This window comes from Natrix helvetica (assembly GCF_964273705.1).
Source record: "Natrix helvetica genome assembly, chromosome: Z".
NCBI lineage: Eukaryota > Metazoa > Chordata > Lepidosauria > Squamata > Natricidae > Natrix > Natrix helvetica.
In genome coordinates this window covers 71,795,202-71,815,306 of record NC_138554.1, presented here as the reverse complement: position 1 = coordinate 71,815,306, position 20,105 = coordinate 71,795,202, and the positions used below count along the sequence as shown (strand labels likewise).

The 20,105-nt window shown below is 44.9% G+C and overlaps 1 protein-coding gene across 1 annotated transcript; it reads right to left on the bottom strand.

The window, feature by feature from the left end:
• Positions 1-6,340: 6,340 nt before the first annotated feature.
• Positions 6,341-19,572, bottom strand: MPLKIP (M-phase specific PLK1 interacting protein). The gene is made up of 2 exons (XM_081932612.1): positions 19,077-19,572; positions 6,341-6,882 (listed from the first exon to the last, which is right to left on the bottom strand). Exons 1-2 carry the CDS (start codon positions 19,431-19,433, stop codon positions 6,676-6,678), a joined length of 564 nt encoding a protein of 187 aa, XP_081788738.1. The 5' UTR covers positions 19,434-19,572; the 3' UTR covers positions 6,341-6,675.
• Between the last annotated feature and the right edge of the window lie 533 nt (positions 19,573-20,105).

The following is a 20,105-nucleotide window of genomic DNA, read 5'->3' as shown; positions in this document are numbered from 1 at the left end:
TCGTCTGTCATTGCTGCCAGGATTAGGAAAGGCAGTGGGCTTCTCCCATTGTTTTTTCACCACTTCCAGGAAAAGGTGAGAAGATTGGGCCCCAAGGTTTCTTAGCTTCTGTCCCCTCGGAGGTGCCCTCCTTAGCTCCTACCTTCACCTCTTTTGCCCCCCCCCCTCCTCCTGCGCAGTGGCACGTGCTTTACGTAGAAGAGATCAGAAAATATTAGGGGGAAAGAGACCAGTAAATGCCAGGGGCTCCGGCTTGTCATCCTCCTCACCCTCAGATAGATCAGGATCCCTCTGGGGTTTGTCACCAGCTACTGAGCCTTCACTAATTAGGGAGGGAGAGGCAGGGCGGCTCACTGAATCAGAAGGAGGGCGAGCTTGGGAAGAGCTGGCTCTGTTTCCCTCCTTGATCTGGTGCTAGGGACCTAGCAGCCTGCTGTTGCAAACTGTGTGCAATTCCAGAAGAAATTGCTCTTTCTACGAGATTCTGCAACCCCTTAGGAAGATTGTCCACATCCATAGAATCCCAGCCGGAATTCTCTGGATTTAAAGTTACCCCAGCCTGGGGAGCTAGTGGAGGCCTTGGTAGGGCCTGATCCTCTAGGGGATCCACTTTAGCACAGGGATCCTCCAATTCCATGTCCTGGTCTTCCAGGGAGAGGGGAGGAGAGGGGGATATATCCCCCCAAAAACTCCCTAGGTTATCTGGGGAACCTGGGGGGTTTCCAGTGCAGGCCTCACTCCCCAAGGGTGATCTGGAGCGGGGAGGGGAAGCACTAAGCTTGCCATGTAAGGCCCTTAGTTTCTCAGCTCTGGAGAAGGTTTTTGAAAGGGCCTTGTGCCTCCTTAATTTGTCCCTCTGGGTGGCATGGGAGAGGCGGGGGATGGGAGTCGGGGGGGGGGAAGGTGTGTCTTATACTCCAAAAAATATGATAAGTACAGCCATTATACAGACCTGGAACTCCCCTTTTCCTCTTTCCTGGCAGAATTAACTCTAGGATAGGAAAGACAAAGCGCCAGGAACATAATTAACCCATTAAGGCAGGAAGACAATTCAGAGCAATCACCTTAATTGTCCCAGCTGGGAACAAACCAGGGAAATTTCTTCCAACAGGCAATTATATTACAATGGTTTCTACTATTCCAAAAGATTTCACACACAAACCAATCGGATGTAACCAAATCTAGTATTCAAACATTCTTGTTACCATTTTATTCTATAGAATGTTGCCACCCATTCATCTAGAAGAATGAAATATTCTAGGAAGTCTTAAAAAGGCAGAATATTATACTTCCCTAGATGAGAAAAGGAGAAATATGCTCTTGGAAAGAAGCCCCCACCTTTGTTAATAGCCCCAGAAAGACTGGGCCATCCTATTCCTATCTACAAAACAAATGCTTTTCAGCTCTAGTCTCCAGGGTGGATTAGCCCTCACTCAGGCTCCAAATCAGGTCAAACTTCAAAGGCACTAAGCCACAATAGGAATTGCCCAGCAACACTCTTTCAGAACACAAGTGTCACACACCATCACCACCCAGCAATATTCAACTAAGCCTAGGACATAGACAGCCTACAAGGTTAGCTGGCCTGGACGCCCTCCTGCTGGGAGTCTAACAGCCATGAGGACAGTGATGGCGAACCTATGGCACGCGTGCCACAGGCGGCACGCGGAGCCATTTGTCAGGGCACCCGAGGCGCTGCGCTGGCCAGCTGAGTTCACCATTTTAAAAGCCATTTTTCGCCCTCCCCAGGCTCCAGAGGCTTTATAGGAGCCTGGGGAGGGCGAAAAGAGCCCCCCTCGCCCCCCTTGGAGGCCCTCCGGAGGCTTCAGGGACCATCCGGAGGCTTCCCTGACGCCTTCGGAGTGCTCAAAACAACCCTCCGAGCAAACCAGAAGTCACTTCCAGTTTGCTCGGAGGGTCGTTTTAAGCGCTCCGAAGGCTTCAGGGAAGCCTCCGGACGGTCCCTGAAGCCTTCGGAGGGCCTCCAGGGGGGTGGGGAGGCTCTTTTCACCCTCCCCAGGCTCCTATAAAGCCTCTGAAGCCTGGGGAGGGCGAAAAAGGCATGTAAAAATGGGGGGTTGCGCCTTTGGTGCACGCATGAGCACTGGGGGTTTGCGCATTGCATTATGGGTGCGGCACGCCTGCACACGACCCCCCTGCGCTCCCCTCAGTTGTGGCACAGGAGCCAAAAATGGTTCGCCATCACTGCATTAGGATAATAAGTTGTCTTTGCCACAGGAACAGAAAGAGCAGCTCTTGTTGGGAAAGTGTGGTGCTCAGCACAGCAAGCCTCAGGCGTTTGGGGAGGTGCTCCATGTGCTCTCCAGGTCACTTACTTCTCTCCACCGCTGGTCTTGTTGGGAGAGCGTCTTGGGTAGCACACGGAAATTCAGCAGGCTTGAGCCACTGCTTTGGGTTCATAGTCGGACCTGTACGTCCCATCTGGAAAGTGCTGTGGTGGAGAGAAGCAGTTGGGTTGACTGCTGTTGCTCTCTGCCACAGTGCTTTCCAGATGGGATTTACAGGACCCAAAGTGGCAGCTCACTGGGAAAGGGTCTTGCGCAGCACAGCATGCTTCAGGTGCTTGGGGAGATGCTCCATGTGACCTCCAAGTTGATTGCTACTAGTCTTACTGCGAGAGCATCTTGCACAGCACAGCGAAATTTAGGAGGCATGAGCCGCTGCTTTGAGTCCTGTAAGTCTCATCCAGAAAGCGCTATGACAGAGAAGCAACATTCAACCCAGCAACTTCTCTCTGTCACAGCTCTTTGCAGATGGGACTTACAGGTCTGACTCTTAACCCAAAGTGGCGGCTCATGGCTGCTAAATTTCGCTGTGCTGCCCAAGGTGCTCTCCAGGCAGGCCACCAGCAAAACCATCAGCAGAGAAAAATAGCTGGGTCAGGCATGTGGAGTGTCTTCACGAATGACCAAGGCTCGGCCCGCACTAAAAGCCAGAAGAAGCGGCTGCAAGATCTGAGATGCCGGAGGCTTAACCCAGCTGTCAGGGTGCTTCTCTCCGCCTAAGCGCTTTCCAGATGGGACTTCTTACAGGTAAGAAACTTACCCAAACCACTTCAGCTCCTCTGTGCATGTGTTGCCCCCTCCCATGGCTATGCTCCCGCCCCGAGGCCCTCCCTCCTGTGCCTGTGCTGCCCCGTGGCCCTCTCCCCTTAAGCTGAGCACAATAGGCCACTTGGAGGAGATTTACTGATGATTCTAATTCTTCAGGTCATACCTTGGTAATTGGTTACATCATGGATTACTGATTGTTGGCTAGACCTTGAATTATTAAGACTTCCATACAAAACCAATTTCCTTATTAGAGATCTGCAGATGATGAAGCATGTAGGAAAAACAAATATGCCTAAGTATAGTTTAGAATTTATTGGAAAGCTTATTTTTGTTTTTCTTTACTTGTCCTTTGTAATCACTGCTTAAAGGACTCATTCTGGATGTAATGGAGGGACCAATTAGGCTCTGGAAGATCATGTAGCGCAGTAATGGCGAACCTTTTTGTAAAGGCATGCCAAAATTGTATGCGCACATGCAATAGTGCATGCCCACACCCACAATGCAAGGTGTGCCCCGCCTACCTGCACATGCGGCCCCTGGACAGGGGGAAATGTTCTCTCTCCCCAAGCTCCAGAGGCTTTCCTGAAGCCCAGGAAGGCGAAATTGGCCTCCCCTGCCACCCCTGAAGCTGGAAACGGATTGTTTCCTAACTTCCGGTTGGACCTGGTTTTTGCCCTCCCCAGGCTTCAGGAACCCAGCAGCCAGACTGCTTCTTTCCACCTCAGCTTTTTCCAGAAGGGACTTCTTACAGGTAAGAATCTTACCCAAATCGTTTAAGCCCCCCCCCATGGCTGTGCTGCCCCCCTGTAGCCCTCTCTCCTGCATCTGTGCTGCCCCGTGGCCCTCATTCGGCTGAGCACGGTAGGCCATAGGCCAGATAAATTGCTCTATCAGCCTCCCCTACCACCCCCCGAAGCCGGAAACGGATCATTTCCTAACTTCTGGTTGGCCCATTGGGCCCCTTGTTCACCCTTCCCAGGCTCCGGAGGTTTTCCTGAAGCCCAGGGAGGGCACAAAACAGCCCAACAGTCCAACCAAAGTTCAGAAACGATCCATTTCTGGCTTCCCGGGCCCAACGGACCAACCAGAAATTTATTTCCGAACTTCCGGTTGGCCCGTTGGGCCCATTTTTCACCCTTCCCAGGCTCCAGAGGCTTTCCTGAAACCTCGGGAAGGCGCAAACGACCTCCTTTGCCCCCCTGGAAGGCCGAAAACCAGCTGGCCGGCACACACATACACATAGGACCTGACAGCTCACATGCTGGCAAATATGGCTCCACGTGCCACCTGTGACACATGTGCCATAAGTTTGCCATCATGGATCTAGTGTTTTCAGCAAATGAACTCTGAAAGCTTTATGGATTCTTTTCAGGTGATCTTGCTTATATGCATTGTTAAACTGACATTTTTATCAGTAATGCTAAAAATAAGTGGGACAATGGCTTGTGTATTATTGGATCAATTTTGATCTGTATCCTATCAGTATGTGGACAAGATTCTTGGATGAATTTGGGCCTAGCTTCCTCTTGACTAGTAGTGACCAGGAAGGATTGGTTGAAAGATGTGTTATGTTTAATCAACAATACCTCCCTCAGTAGGTGGGAAACACCATTTATGTTAGATTTAAAAACAATCTATAGATTATCAATATCCTATTCCCTGCCTCCAGATTAAAACAAGATTTAGGCTTGCAGTGAATTATGAATTTATCATTTCCTCATCAATATGGTTGAAAGAATGGCAGCAGATGGATTCCAAATGTTCCCAAATGAAACTGATTTTCTAGAACTGTTCTATTCAGTTTCAGACCATGTCATCGTATGGAGAAGGCTTTGGTTGCCATTAGTGAGGGAATAGGATTTGTTTATAATCCTTAATATCCGCTTTTAATACTGTCAGATATAACATCCTCAGATAACATCCTCTAAAGAGGTAGCTGGGAGTCAAGACCATAGGTCTATTCTTGTTTTGTTCTACTTTGAAGATATATTCCTTTTTCATCTTACAGCTCAACATTTCATCTTGTGCATAATTCTGTTGTACAGGTAGTCCTCAACATGACAAATGAGCCAGAAATTTTGGCTGCTAAGCAAGGCAGTTGTTGAGTTGTCTCACTTTATAACTTTCTTAACATAGTTGTTAAGTGAATCATTGCAATTGTTAAGTTAGTAACACAATTGTTAAGTGAAATCTGGTTAAGTGAATTCTTGACTTTGCTTGTCAGATTACAAAGGGCGATTACATGACCAGGGACACTACCAGTGTCATAAATATGAACCAATTACCAAGCATCTGAATTGAGTAATCACTTGACTATGAGGATGCTGCAAGTCGTGTGAAAAATGGTAATAAGTCACTTTTTCCAGTTCTATTGTAACTTTGAACAGTCACTAAATGAATGGTGGTTAAGTCAAGCAATACCTGTATTGCCATGAAACTCCTCATTTATATGTAGCCACTGGAAGGTTACCAGTGATTGTAGTGTTGGGTGCTATATTTATAATGATGACACTCAGCATACTGTTTTTTCATCAATTTCAAACTCCTTGACTTTACTCCCATTCGGACCAGATTGCATATTGGACTTAACCAGTATGTTGAAACTAACAGGTCAAAGGGACTAATAAGTAGGGATGTCTCAAAACAGTATAACTATTTTCTTGCTCTCAATAGGGTTATTTTTCCCAAAAGGATTGGGTACCTAGTTTGGAGGTGCATTTTGATCCCGTATCGTCCTTGATTGCTTATATAAGTACACTGGCAAGTGCAAATGAATTATCGATGTCTCTCTCCTTGGGTATTTCTATTTGAAGGAACAGTTTTTATGTACTCACTAGAAAATCTTTTATATATGCCAACCAGGAGAGGTTTAAGTGCAGTCTAGTGGAATCACCTTTTTTGATGGTGGCTCCAATGCTGGAGAATTCTCTCCATTAACAATTTGCTTAGACTGTTCTTAAAATCTACTCCTTTTTATATTTCATGCTATTTGTTTTAATCAGCTATCTTGAACTTTTAATATTAATGCCATGTTTCTATGCTTTTTCCGCTTCTGATTCCATGATATTCCTATTTTATGATACTTGTTACAGTATTTTTCGTATCTATTATTAGGATATAGATGATAGATTTCATTATGAGTTAGCTTTGTTGGGAGCATGCTCAATATTTCATTACCCATAACTATAAAAAACTCAACCCAAGCCAAAGGATTTTAATAATGTAGCTTTGAAGTTTGATTAACAAAAATAGTAAAATATTTGTAATACAAGCTAATATATTTTATTTTAAAATTCTCCTTTTGACATTTTCTCCAGAATTTTACAATCTTAAACAATTTGCTTAGGAAAACCCTTAAAAATGACAAACTAATTAAAGAATGGCTAAGAATGTATTCTTAGTATTTTTATTATGTATATCCAGAAGTGTAAAAGTGTCTTCTTTCTTTCAGTATAAAAATATTCAATCTTGTCAAAATGGCAGAACAAAAGTATGCAAATTAAAATGTACTTACTTAATGATCATCTTAAGAAAAGCAATTCTGTTTCAGTTTCTCACAAACGTATTAGTATCTCATAAACATATTTAATTTGTAAGTTCTTTAGCTGAAATATCTCCCTTTTCTACAACAATGTGTTGTTTGTTCAAGGCTGAATTGTTGGTTGACATCAGTAACAGACACTGGTTCTAGGCCTGCCCATGGGTCTTCAAGCATTGAAGGTTTATAATAATTCTCCACATCATCATTGGACAGTGATTTCTCCTTCCCATATGGTGTACCAAATGGAGTCGATATTCGGGGTGATCCCTTCGAGAAAAGTCATGAAGCAAAAGAAAGAATGTAGTTAAAATTTATATATGCATATATTTGCATTCAGTATCAGCTTTATATAAGTTCTTCAATACTTCCATCCACCCTAAAAATGTAATTTGTACACATTAGTAACTAGCTGTTATTTTATATTCTCACTTGAAAATTATAACCAAAGTAAAACTCTGAGATGGTGAATATCTAAAGAATACATTAAAACAAGTATAGAAAGTTATAAATAGCTCTATTTTTAAAATTTCAAAACAATTAGTTATATAAATATGTATAGTTTTTTTCTAATTCCCTCATATTCCTCGTTCATTATCACTGCAGTGCTCTGGTCCCTGTCAATTACCATGATGTCTGACAGATTGGCTAGTACCTGCCTATCTGAAACTGGAAGTCCTATAGCAATGATGGCTAAGCTTTTTGTTGTCGCATGCCGAAAGTGCAGGTGACAGCATGCATGCACACCCACACCCATAATGCAATTCTCACGTGACACACCCCGCCCCCCTACGCATGTGTGCACGACACTCGAGTCCCATTTTAGGCCTAGTCCCAGCCTCCTGGGACAAAAACGGGGGTGCACTACCCCGTGTGTGTATGTGACCCCTCGCCCATACACGTGTGACCCTACCCCTTGCACATTCATGCGCTTCTCAGCATGCCCCCGCGCATGCATGGCAGAAACCTGAAAATTAGCCAGCCAGCGGGAGGTGTGCACCCATGTGCAGTGTAGGACTCAGAAATCCATCATAGCAGGTGTCCAAAATGTCTGTCTGCCTCCACAAAGTTTATTTTGCTTTTATACAGTTTCAACAAGCAAAGCAAGAGCATAGGTAGCAACAGCATCATTATTGGCTTATTCTCCTTGTCAATCTCTAAGACCATCCCAGCCAGGGTAGAATCTCACATAACACAATAGTTCCTGGTAGTGCCTGGTTCTACTAATTAGGTGAGCTCATAGACAGTTGAGGTAATCATTTACTAAGGCACATGGCAGTTTGCTGCTCATGCCTGTACATAACCTTTGTATAACCTCTTTAGTGCGGTGGAGCTGAGCTAGGGCAACACCTGTGGGGTTGTCGTTGGGTTTAATTGTATAATACTACCACCACGGTATTTGACATCTGGTTATGAAATGAACAATGGTGAAATAAAGTTTTTGAACCATTTAGAATTATTACAGTCTTGCAGTATTGTGATCTAGAATGTGATGACAGCTTCATCTAAATATTAACTACACTGTATCTAAACTTAGGGCACACTTAACAAGAGTAATTGCAATGAATGAAAATGCAATCTTACATAATGTAATCTTTAAATACTTTTTCAGATAAACATTCTTTAAAAGTTGAATAAGCCACAAAGTGCATTCCAGTTTAGAAGGTCTCTCTCTTTCTTTCTCTCATTTTATTTATTTATAAATATTTTAAAAAATAACAATTTTAAGCATGCAATGGGCCTATAAATTTTAGAATGTAAACAAAAAAAATATTTTTAAATTACTTTTTAAAAGAAAACATATTATAAAGTAATTACTAAATTAAGATACTGTTTCATAAAAATCACAACAGATAATCTAGTTTGCTTTAAAGCTGAAATACAAGTTTACTAGCAATCTTTCTTTGTTTTGGTTTTATAAGAAAAAGCAAAGCTCCTCAGAAGTTTAATATACTGGGAAAATAATAGCAAACACATATATCAATCTTTGTTAATTTTGGGACTGGCGAACAATGTATTTTAAATCATCTCTATCAGTAGGGGATAACAAAAAACAGAAAAGAAATTCCGTAGTCCTCTCGATTTTCATCACTTGGTCATTCTAATACTATCAGCATAAACTTTAGAATGACCCAAATCAAGACAGATACAACTACAATTTGACCAAAATTTCCATTGCTAAACATGGTTGTTAAGCAAATCTAGCTTCTCCATTGACTTTGTACAAAGTGGCTGCAAAGTTCGCAAATGGTGATCACATGATCCCAGGATGCTGCAACTGTCATAAATGCTTTGTTCATATGTGCTTGAATTTTTATCATGTAACTAAGATGCTGCAAAAGTCCTAAGTGCAAGGACTGATTGTAAATCAATTTTTTTCAGTGTTATACTTTGAACATATTTTAAATGAATGGTTCTAAATTAAGGATTACTTGTAATGGTTATTATATCATTAATATTTTATTCAAGTAAACATATGCTTTATAGCAGCAGTCCCAACCTTTCTCTCTTGGCAGCCTGATAAGGGGGCGGGGGAAATGGGGATGTTCCATGTGATAGGGCCAGTTTTGGGCCATGGCCCAGGGGTTGGGGACTCCTGCTTTATAGGACAAAAGCAGTCATTCATTAATGACAATGTTCTATAACAATATATTATAGCCTGACTGTCAATTGATTCTGATGTCTTTTTATTGTCATTGTATCAATAAAGATAAATAAAACAAATAAAAGAGATTATCTGTAGCTCCAGGTTAAACTGTGGAAATCTTGGTCCTCAGAATTTTGTTGTTTGCTTGTTATCCAAATGAAATTTGGGAGCACAAAGTAATCCACAGACAGTCATTATAATAGGATTTGAACTTCTTTATGCAATGTACCCGCATATCTCTCTAGTTATATTAAATACAATTTTTCCATGGATTTTTAGTATTAGACATATTATACATTTTAGGTCAGTAATTTGACTTCTTTTATTCTAAATAATAATTTTCGCCAGGGTGTGTGTTACTATTTTTTTAAAAAAAAATCTATGCTGTGTTGCTTGTAAGTCACTTAAATTGGTTGTGAGTAGGTGGCCATATAAATTTCCTAAATAAATAACTAAATTTAATTGCTTTATCCAAATTGCATAATGACTTACATTTTTACTTCCAAAATTCTTAAAATTTTAGAAAACGTGCTATATACTTTATAAACTTTGTTTTATTCAAGGCTTAGCATTACGAGACTGGGAGTTATAGGCACAAGCAGTAACAATAACATGGTTGACAGTAACAATAACATGGTTGAAGGACTGGATGGAGTTAAAAAATAAAAGAATCTTGACCTTAGAAGGCCATGATCTGCAAGTAGGTTGGCATACGTTTCTATGGGATGATAAAAGCAAAATGCATAAATACTTTCAAAAATATCTAATTAGAAACTCACTATTGCAAAACTGGCTCAAAATTTAAAAAAACCAGTATGTGAAAATCCCGAATTGGCTATCCCCGAAGAAAGGATGACTCACCCAAATTTTACAGATACGAATAAAGTGCTAAGATACAGAGACAGGGAAATTTAAAAACAATCGAAGAATTGGCAGAACAAAACATGAAAGTCGATTGGCTAACCTACTTGCAAATCAAAGTGAAATACAATAACGAAACTAAATTATATGACATCCAAATGGAACCACACAAATTAGACAAAATAATTCAAAGCACAGAAAGAAAGATGATAGGGAGAATATATAAATTTCTTCTGAAGCATAAAATGGAATATGAACTTGTGAAAGAACAAATGGTAAAATGGGCACAGAACTTTGGCTACAATATTGAATTAGATAAATGGGAAAAAAATTTGGGGACAAATTTAAAAATGACACTATCAATTGCATACAAAGAAAACCAGTACAAAATGGCACCAACAAGTATTTCATCAAAATGTTGGAAATGCGAATTAACACACAGAACATATTATCACTTATGGTGGACGTGTGAGGAAGCTAAAAAGTATTGGAAAAAGATAAAAATTGGCTAGAATCAATAACGGGAGTCAAAATTGATTGGAAACCAGAAGTATTTTTACTAGGAATAATGACAACAAAATATAAAAAAGAAATCTCGTATTTAATTCTACACATAATTATGACGGCGAGGATTGACTTTGTTCAAAAATAGAAAAATAAATAGATACCAAGCGAAGATGAAATAATAAGAAAGATCATGGACTGTGCCGAAATGAACAAATTAACAAAAGAAATCCAGGGAAAGAAGAAACAGAATATTATAAGATATGGGAAAAATTGTATAGGTGGATGAAAGAAATAAGGATCAATGAAAGAAGCCAATAAAGCCCAAAAATAGAAGTTAAGGAGAATTAACATACATACATACATACATACATACATACACACACACACACACACACACACACACACAAGAGAGTTTAAATTTATTAGAATAATCACCCAATATATCAGATAGATGAGTAAAATAAGAGAGTTAAAAATGGTGAAACTCAAATATTCTAGTCAATGGTGTCTAAACTATATTGATTCTTCACTAGATAAATGTCACTTTTCAAAAGATCTGTGCTACTGGCCAATTACTGAAATAAAATGTCAGGCTGAATAAAAGGAATTATTTAATCTCTTCTATAGCAGTCAAATATTATAATGGAACGTGGGAATGACCTTGGGAGACAGGAGGAAGTTCTGCAGCCTAAGACAGTGGTCGGCAAACCGCGGCTTGTGAGCCACATGCAGCTCTTTGACCCGAGTGTGGCTCTTCCACAAAATACCACGTGCGGGCGCACATGTACAGTGCGATTGAAACTTCATGGCCCATGCGTAGAAGCAGTTGAGGACCTTCAGAAGAATCAAGAAAAATCAAGTTCTGTATTTAATTACTGGATGCAATCTTCTAACAATGTTAATATTGCAAGTTTTGTGGTTAGTCAAGAGATTGCTAAGAGAGGAAAACCATATACAGACAGCGAATACATAAAAAGCTGTTTTATAAATGTATCCGAAGAGCTATTTTGGGATTTTAAGAACAAAGCAGATATTCTTAAAAAAATTAAAGAGTTACCATATTCTGCTAAAACAGTGAAAGATAGAACAGTCAAAATGTCTTCGAATATAACCAACCAGCAAGTCGAAGATCTTAAATTGATATCAGCTTTATCAATAGCAGTTGATGAGTCTTGTGACATAAATGATACAGTGCAAGTTTAACTTTTTGTACGATTTATTTCATCTACAGATCCTAAAGAAGAACTTTTAGGATTATTGTCACTCAAATTCCAACATGTGGAGAGGATATAGCAAATGCTGTAATTGTGTGCATTGAAAAACAGCATATTCCATTTGATAAAATTGTCTCAATTTCAACAGACAGGGCGAAAAGTATGACTGGTGTAAGAAATGGGTTTGTTGGTATTTTGAAAGAAAAAATTAATCACGAGATACTTACCATTGCATCATTCATCAAGAAGCGCTTTGTGTGCAGACATTTCCAGAAGAAATTTGCAAAGTTATGGAATTGGTGATTAAAATTATCAATTCCATTATAGCTAAAGCTCTTAATCATTGGCAATTTAAAGAATTTTTACTTGAAATGGAAAGTGAGTACGCAGATCTTCTGCTGCATAGCAAGGTACATTGGTTATCAAGAGGAAACGTTTTGAAACGTTTTGCTTCCTTATTAACAGAAATTAAAGCATTTCTCTTTGAGAAAGAACGTTGGTCTTACCTGAACCTGTCTTTTCAGGGGAAGAGAGGGAGGGGTCATGTGTGGGTATTCTCAAAGCCTGATTGGTCCAAAGACTGAGAGAAAACTTCTTAAATACTCCTTCCTTCTCCTTATCTCCCAGTTTCCTTGATGGTGAACATTGGACCTGCAAGTATAGACCCATTTCCCCCTATGCCCCTCTTATATAACCTAGGGTGGGTCGTGACCCCTCCCTCTCTTCCCCTGAAAAGACACGTTCAGGTAAGATCAACGTTCTTTTTCCAGTGGAAGAGAGGGAGGGGTCACATCTGGGACATATCCAAGCTTAGTCCCAGGGAGGGAGAACTATGACCCAAGGGGAGTGTCAGCCACCACCCTCTGCAGGACCCTATGCCCGAAGGAAGCGTCTGCAGAGGCGAACGAGTCCAGCCGATAGTGCCAGATGAATGAAGTCGGGGACGCCCAGGTCGCCGCTCGACATATGTCTTTGAACGACACCCTGGTGGCCCAGGCCGCGGTGGTCATGGCACTTCTAGTCGAGTGGGCCGTAATCCTGGCCAGGACAGACTGACCCCCCCGCCTCGTAGGCTGCTACTATGGCCTGTCGTAATCACCGGCCAATGGTGGCCGAGGATACCCTGGCCCCCAAGGACCCTGGCTGAAAAGAGACAAAAAGGGCCTCCGACCTGCGTACCCCTGCCGTCCGCCTGAGATAGATGCGCAAAGCGCGGCGGACGTCCAAATGATGCCAAAGCCGCTCCCTATCTCTAGAAGGGGCCGGACAGAAATTGGGCAGAACGATTTCCTGTGCCCTGTGAAAGGGGGTGTTCACCTTCGGGAGAAAGGTGGGATCAAGACAAAGAACCACCCTATCCTGATGAAAATGACAGAAGTCATCTTTGGAAGAGAGGGCGCCCAGCTCCGAGATCGACGGGCAGAAGTGATTGCCACTAGGAAGGCTACCTTAAGGGAAATAAATTGCAATGTTCCGCCCAGCGACCCAGGCTCTCCGCTTCCGCCATGAGCCGCTTGGAGTGAGTACCTCCTTGCCGGTTCACATGGGCCTTTGTCGCTACATTGTCCGTGAGCAACAGGACGTGATGACCTGCCAGCTGGCCTGCAAATCACCTCAGGGCGAGACGAGCCGCTCTCAACTCCAGCCAATTGATGTTTCGGGCTGCTTCTGCACGCGACCATCTGCCCTGCGCTAGTTGGCCTTAGCAATGGGCACCCCAGCCGTAGAGGCTGGCGTCCGATGTCACCATGATCCTGTCAGCTCCTTGAACAAACAGCGCCTCTCTACTGCCTCTGACTGCCACCAACCCAGGGAGCGAGACACCTGTGGCAGTAGTTGAACCTTCCTGGGCGAGTTGCTGGCCTTCGCCCTCTGCATCGCTAGCAGGAACCACTGTAGCTCCCTGGCATGGAGCTGAGCCCAGGGAACTACATTGATGCAAGAAATCATGACCCCAGCAGCTGCGAGAATTGAACGATTGGTAAGGTGGCAGCCCAGCGGCACAGCCGAATTCTGGTCTTGAGAGAACGTAGCCTGTCCGGAGACAGGAACACCTGGCACGAGACAAAGTCCATCACGGTGCCCAGGTGTTGGATGCGTGTTGCAGACTCTAGGTGGCTTTTCTCTAGGTTCACCGAAAAGCCGTGCTCCTGTAAGGTTTGGATGGTGGCTCTTACGTCTCTCACCGCCTGTAGACGAGTCTTTGAGTGTATAATGATGTCGTCCAGATACCATTCCAGACGGATGGGACAAGAGCGCAGATGAGCCACCACAGCTGCAAGGAGCTTGGTAAAAGTCCTGGGGGCGGACGAGAGGCCAAACGGAAGAGCCCTGTACTGGTAGTGCCGTCCGTTGTAACACAGTCGCAGGAACCTCCTGTGGGCCTGGTGGATGGGCACATGCAGATACGCTTCCTTTAGATCGATGGACGTGAGCAGATCGCCTCGCCTTACGCAGCCCAGGATGGATTGGAGGGACTGCATCTTGAAACACTTGTAGGCCAGATGATAATTCAGACGTTTCAGATCTAGTATGGCCCTCCACCCCCCTGAACTCTTGGGAACCAGGAAGAGAATGGAGTAGAATCCCTTCCCTTCCTGGTCCGGGGGAACTGGCTCTATGGCGTTTATCTGTAGGAGATTGTCGATTTCTGCTTGCATGAGGGACCTTTTTACAGGGTTCTTGGCCAAAGGGCAATGAACGAACGTTCGCGGTGGAATTGACAGGAATTCCAGTGTCAGCCCCCTCCTGACTGTGTTTAGAATCCACGCATCCCCGGTGATTCCCTCCCAGCGGTCTGCATAAAGATGCAGCCGGCCCCCGATGGGAGGGGACCTCTGATGGTCACTTGCCACGTCTAAACTGACGGTTGTTGGAACCCTCTCAAAAGGGCTTCCGAAAGGAGCCCTGGTTATTCTGTCTGCCTCTGGAACCGTAACTGTTCCTGTCCTGTCTCCTGTCATTAGATTGGTTGTAGGAACTAGAGACTTTCTTCTCATTCTTCTTGAAGGTAGAGGGAAGGATTTTCCGTTTATCCTTCGTCTCAATCAAGAATTTATCCAAGGAATCCCCGAAGAGCGAGCCCCCCTTGAACAGGGCCAAAGCCAGCTTCCACTTGGCCTTCATGTCTGCCTGCCAATGCCGAAGCCATAACAGGCGCCGTGAGGTCATGTTGGAAGCCAGTGCCCTGGAGGCAAACTTTGCTGCATTCAAGGAGGCATCCGCTGAGTATTCCACTGCTGTGATGATCTTGTTGAGATCATGCCGCCAACGAGACGCCCCCGAAGGTGGCTTAGCTCTTAGCTGGCGCAGCCAGAGCAGGGAGGCCCTTGTAAAGAAAGAAGCGGAGGTAGATGCCTTAATCGCCCAGGCGGCTGCCTGATGCGTTTTATGGCAAGCTTTTTCAGCCCTCTTGTCCTCTGCCTTTAGCCCTTCTAACAGGTCAGCCAGGAGAGTGGAGGTGGAAGTGAGCAAGACCACCAGGGCATCCACCTTGGGCATCTTTAATGCCTCCTCTAATTTTGTCTCCAGAGGATACAAGGTCTTGTCTGCACCACTGGGGTTGGCCAGTGTGTCTGGCTGGACCCATTGGTGTTGAACCACGTCCACGAACAAGTCAGGGACCGGGATGAACTCCGGGTCCGGGGTAGTTTCACTAAAGAGGCCCACCTTAAGGTCCTCGGAAGTAGAGGGAATGGCCTTATCCTTAGGTTTGGCCCCGAGCTCCGTAGAGGCCCTAAGATAGCTTTAAACAAGGAAGACTTAAATAGGTCGGTAAATGCAGGTTTATCAGGGGGCATGTCCTCATCCTCCGAAAGTTCAAACTCATCTGTAGCCTCCTCTTCCCACAGAAACCTCTGTGGTAACAGAGGTGCCTGGGGAGTCTAGGGTGTGGCTTCTACCTTCCGCGTGGGGACGGGTAGCCCTAGGACCCCTGCCATTCTTACTTTCCTTTTGGCGCATGGCTTCAACCACCCCCTGGGAAATGGCGTGAGTAATGATCTCCCTCATCTCAGCTGAGAGAGCTGGGCCTTTGTCCTCAACAGGCCTGGGTCTAGAAGGGACTCGGCCTCTTTCAGAATGAATATGAGCCAAGGCCTCCTCCATGTGGGAGCAACCCTGGAGAGACTCCAGCTCCTCCCTCACAGAGGAACTAGGGGAGTCAGGATAACCCAGGGATGCTGCAGGGGAGCCAGACAGGGAATCCCTACCACTAATGGAGGGAGACTGATCCCCTTGATTGGAGAGAGACTCCTCTCTCTCCTGCCTGAGTAAAGGAGGCCCCATCCCAGCCTCACAGGCTTGGGGAGGATTAGGGCCCAGGTCTTACTAGGCCTCTCCCTAGGACTCTCCTGCATCCTCTCTCCCAGGTGCTTAGGGCCTTTGTTCCCAGAGGAACTGTGGGAAGACTTGCTCCCTGTTCCTCTATCACCCTTTCTCCCCTGGCCTGATGGAGCTGGCCTACTGCGTTTGGTAGGAGGCCCTGCCAACTCCTCCCTCTGCTGCAAACCTTCATCAGCCATGTTCTTGATGGTTGTTCAGGAAGAGAATGAATCAGCCGCAGGGGAAGGGCACTGGACGCTGGCCAGCCGGCTCCAAAGTGTCTGCAGATTCACGATTCTGGAGGCTGGAAGAGGCACCAGGACACTCCACAGCCGCCCCTTCAGGCCGAAGGTCAATAGGGAGGACCCAGGTACTCCCGGTGCCCGGGACAGGCCTTTGTAATCCCTGGCGGTGATCTGCGCTGGGGCGGAGAGTCGTGGAAGGCTGCTGGGTTGTTCTGTCTTGCTGCTGCCGAAATGACCCAACAAAATGGCTGCCGCAACTTTTGCGTGCTTTAAGCGCCTGCAGCCGGCGCCAACAATGAGGCCATTGGGAAGCGCGCCAACGCGTCACTTCCAAAATGGCCACCGCGACCTCCGGAGCCTGCCAAGATACCGCTGGGAAGAAATTAGAGCTGAAACTCCCCAGAGCAGTTGAAGATGTGCCGAACCCTCGGCTGTCCCCACACTCGCCAGCCGCCGGCGGACCAGTGGTGTCAGCTGATTCCCCCACCACGCATGAAGCAGCTGGTGAGGCTCCACGACGCCCCAGAAACCAATTTTAAAGAAACAAACCTAGCTAACTCTGAAACACAATAGTAAAAAATAAGGGAAAAATCCTAAATTTACTTAACACTATCTAATAATTACACATGGAGAGTCCCGCCTATCTGTCCAAAGACTGAGAGCTCCCCAAAACAAGTCCTATCGGGTGGACTGAGGTTTTAAAACTGAATCTGAGGAGGCAAAGGAGGCGTGACCAGGGGAAAAATCAACTCAGTCCTTGGGCAGATAGGCTGTGTTAACCCTTCCTTGGACTCTCCAAGCAGCGCACTGGAGAATGTTCTATTCTCCAACATTCAGTCAGAACCGAAGAAGCTTCTTGGTTGAGAAGTGAAAAGTTTTCAAATAAAAAAAACAACAAGAAAATCCAGTTGCCTTTTGAAAAGCACCTTTGGGACAACCATTACTTGGAATGATTGAGAATCTTCATAAATGATTAGTTCAAACCCCTCTTTTTTAGTCTCCAAGAACTAAGGAGATTCTTTCTGCATTGCTCCTGTGGGCTAAGCTGCCTCTTCTCAGACGGTTGCATAGGCCAACTGTCGGCAACCTGCAGCTCCAAAGCTGAATGCACCTCTTTTGTCCCCCTGCTGTAGCTCCATCGGCTGAACATACCACTGGCTGGCCCCACCCCTCACCTCCCAGTCACTTCTCGCCTGGCCTGAGAAGGTAAGGGCGACGGCGGAGGATGGAGACATGCTCCATGTTCCAGAGCGGGAGCAAAGCACCCCTGTATTTGCTGGGTCTAGCAGGCACTTCTTCAGACCCTGTTGGTGCTGCATGCACCTTGGTCACTTGGCGAGATGCATGACTTGTTTTCTGCCCCAAGACACTGGCTTGATCTGGCTGCGGCTGACACCGTTACTCTTGCCACCTCCTGCTCATTGCTCTCGCAGCACCTTGTGCAGCAGAGTTAAATTTAGCACTTCACAATGGGGGAGAAGGTGTCCTCTCCTCCTGGAGCTCATTACAATGCGGAGCATCGGCTGTAGCAGGACCGGGCCAGTGTCTTGGGACAGAGAGCAAGTTGCACATCACCAACAAGGGTCTGAAGAAGCGTGTGCAAGAGGAGGCAAGCACAGGTGTGCTTCATTCCTACTCTGGAATATGGAGCGAGTCTCCATCCCCCACCTTCACCCTTACCTTCTCAGGCCAGGCAAGGAGTGACTGGGGGGGGAGAGGTGGGGCCAGCCAGTGCTGGATTCAGCCAACAGAGAGCCACAGCAGGGGGACAAAAGAGCTTCATTTATCTGGGAACCTGATCTTCCAAGTTCCCACATATCACAAGTATGTACTACCAGTTTGCGAAACTGGTTGAACATCCTATTTTTTTTAATAGGAATTCAGTGGAGTGCAAATTTAGAGTTGAAATCTTCAATGCATGAAAGTTTATTTAGATGTTAGAGGCTCCTGTGTCCAATAGGGCTTATTCTCATATTAGTGAAATCAATCAATATTGTGCATATCCAGTGGTTTACACTCATCCTCAGGGTGAATTTTGGAACTGCTCGACTGTGGTTTGAAAGGGATTACAGAAAAAAAATGAAGGGGGAAAACCTTTCTCTTTTGTTTTTTGTTGAAAGATATGAGGGCAGGTGTGTCCTTAATTTTCAAAATGGGGATGTTTCTTGATTTTCTCAGAGTAGTCAATCCAGAAACTGTCAAAGATACTGTCAATCCAGAAACTGTCAAATATATAAACCTGGCTGTTATATATTTTATGGAATAGGTTGCCTAGGTTTGTTATACATATCTAGTGGTTGGATCCCCCAGGCCTTGAAAGATCAATAAGTACCACAATCCTACTCAGTTTTTTTGGAGATGTTTTTCTCAGAACCCCACCTTAACAGAAACCAGTTTATTTGTAAAGGCGGCTTACTAAGTTTCCAACTTACTCTGATTGATACGTATTTAGAATATTTGGGACAATTGCGATCTCATGTTAAAAGGCATCATTGAATGTAAAATGTCTGCTGACTGGATACTAAACAGGCGTGCAAAAAGGCCATGCTTAATTCTATGCAAGTTCAAAAAACACTAAAGACCCCTCAGTTCTGACGCGCAGAGCCTGAATGGCTGAACAGTGAACGACCCCAGTTATATCTACCCCCACCTCCTTCCAGTAAATACCTGGTTGCATCTCTGGTAGCCCCCCGAAGGCGGCTGCTTGAAATGCTGCTGCTGGTAAAATGCTCCTCCGGGGGACTTGCCGCCACTGTAGGGAGCCAGGTGGCTGGGACTGGCACTGTGGGGCCTACGTGGTGGGTGCGCCGGTACCGAAGCTCCAAACCAGCCTCCACCATCCCCGCATGTTTGGAAGCGGGGAGAGCGAGGAGAAATGTCGAACGGCCGCGAGCGGGATCCGTAAGGCGACATGTGGCGAGGGCTTCGGTAGCCTTGTGGAGAAACTTCTCCAGAGACAGGGCTCAGAAACCCGGAGCCACTCGAAGACGGCGGGGTAGGAGGCCGAAACCCTTGCCGATACATAGCGATCTCGTGGAAGCCCCTATAGCAACCGCCGATTTCCTTCGCCTAGTAAAATCCGGTGTAGTAATAGTTCCGGGTCGATTCGATTGCAGCCCTCCGTCGAAACTGCTCCGCCGAGCGTCTTCCGTTTCACGCTGCAGGCTTGACGTCTCTTCCGTGAGAATTAGAAATCGAGACGTTTGACTTGCGTGTTCTTAACGTTTTTGCAATATGTAGGATGCATTAGTCGAATCTAGATGGATTTTCGTTTATCCAATTTACTACAGCCATGCGGTAGAAATCTGAAATTTCAATATAATTGAATAAAATTGAAAAATAATTTATCTGTTTATTCCAGTATATTGTGGGTTTCTCCTTTAGCGTATTTGGAATTGTATGTTGGCCTCTTGCTACGTTTCCAAGTAATATCTCAATTTCTAGAGTATTTTCTTGGTACGGAATTTCTCTTTAAATAGCGCAATATTTGGACGCGTTCCCAATCTACATAGCCGACTTTGGAACGAAAGTATGGCTGATTTTGGAGGGATTAGCTTCCGAGTTGTGCGTGCTTGGGCTGCGAGGCTAAACTTGTTTTAAGATCCCTCTTTCATGTTTTGCTGATCGATCAATCTGAAAGGGGACTAAAAGGGGGCGGCAAAACTGCAACGTTATTTTTCTATATTTCTTGCTTCC

Bases quoted from the DNA above. Each gene is read 5' to 3' on its own strand.
- MPLKIP (XM_081932612.1), bottom strand. From the start codon at position 19,433: ATGTATCGGCAAGGGTTTCGGCCTCCTACCCCGCCGTCTTCGAGTGGC. The intron at 6,883-19,076 runs GTATTTACTGGA...CTTTTCTCGAAG, and splicing joins GCTACCAGAGATGCAACCAG to GGATCACCCCGAATATCGAC.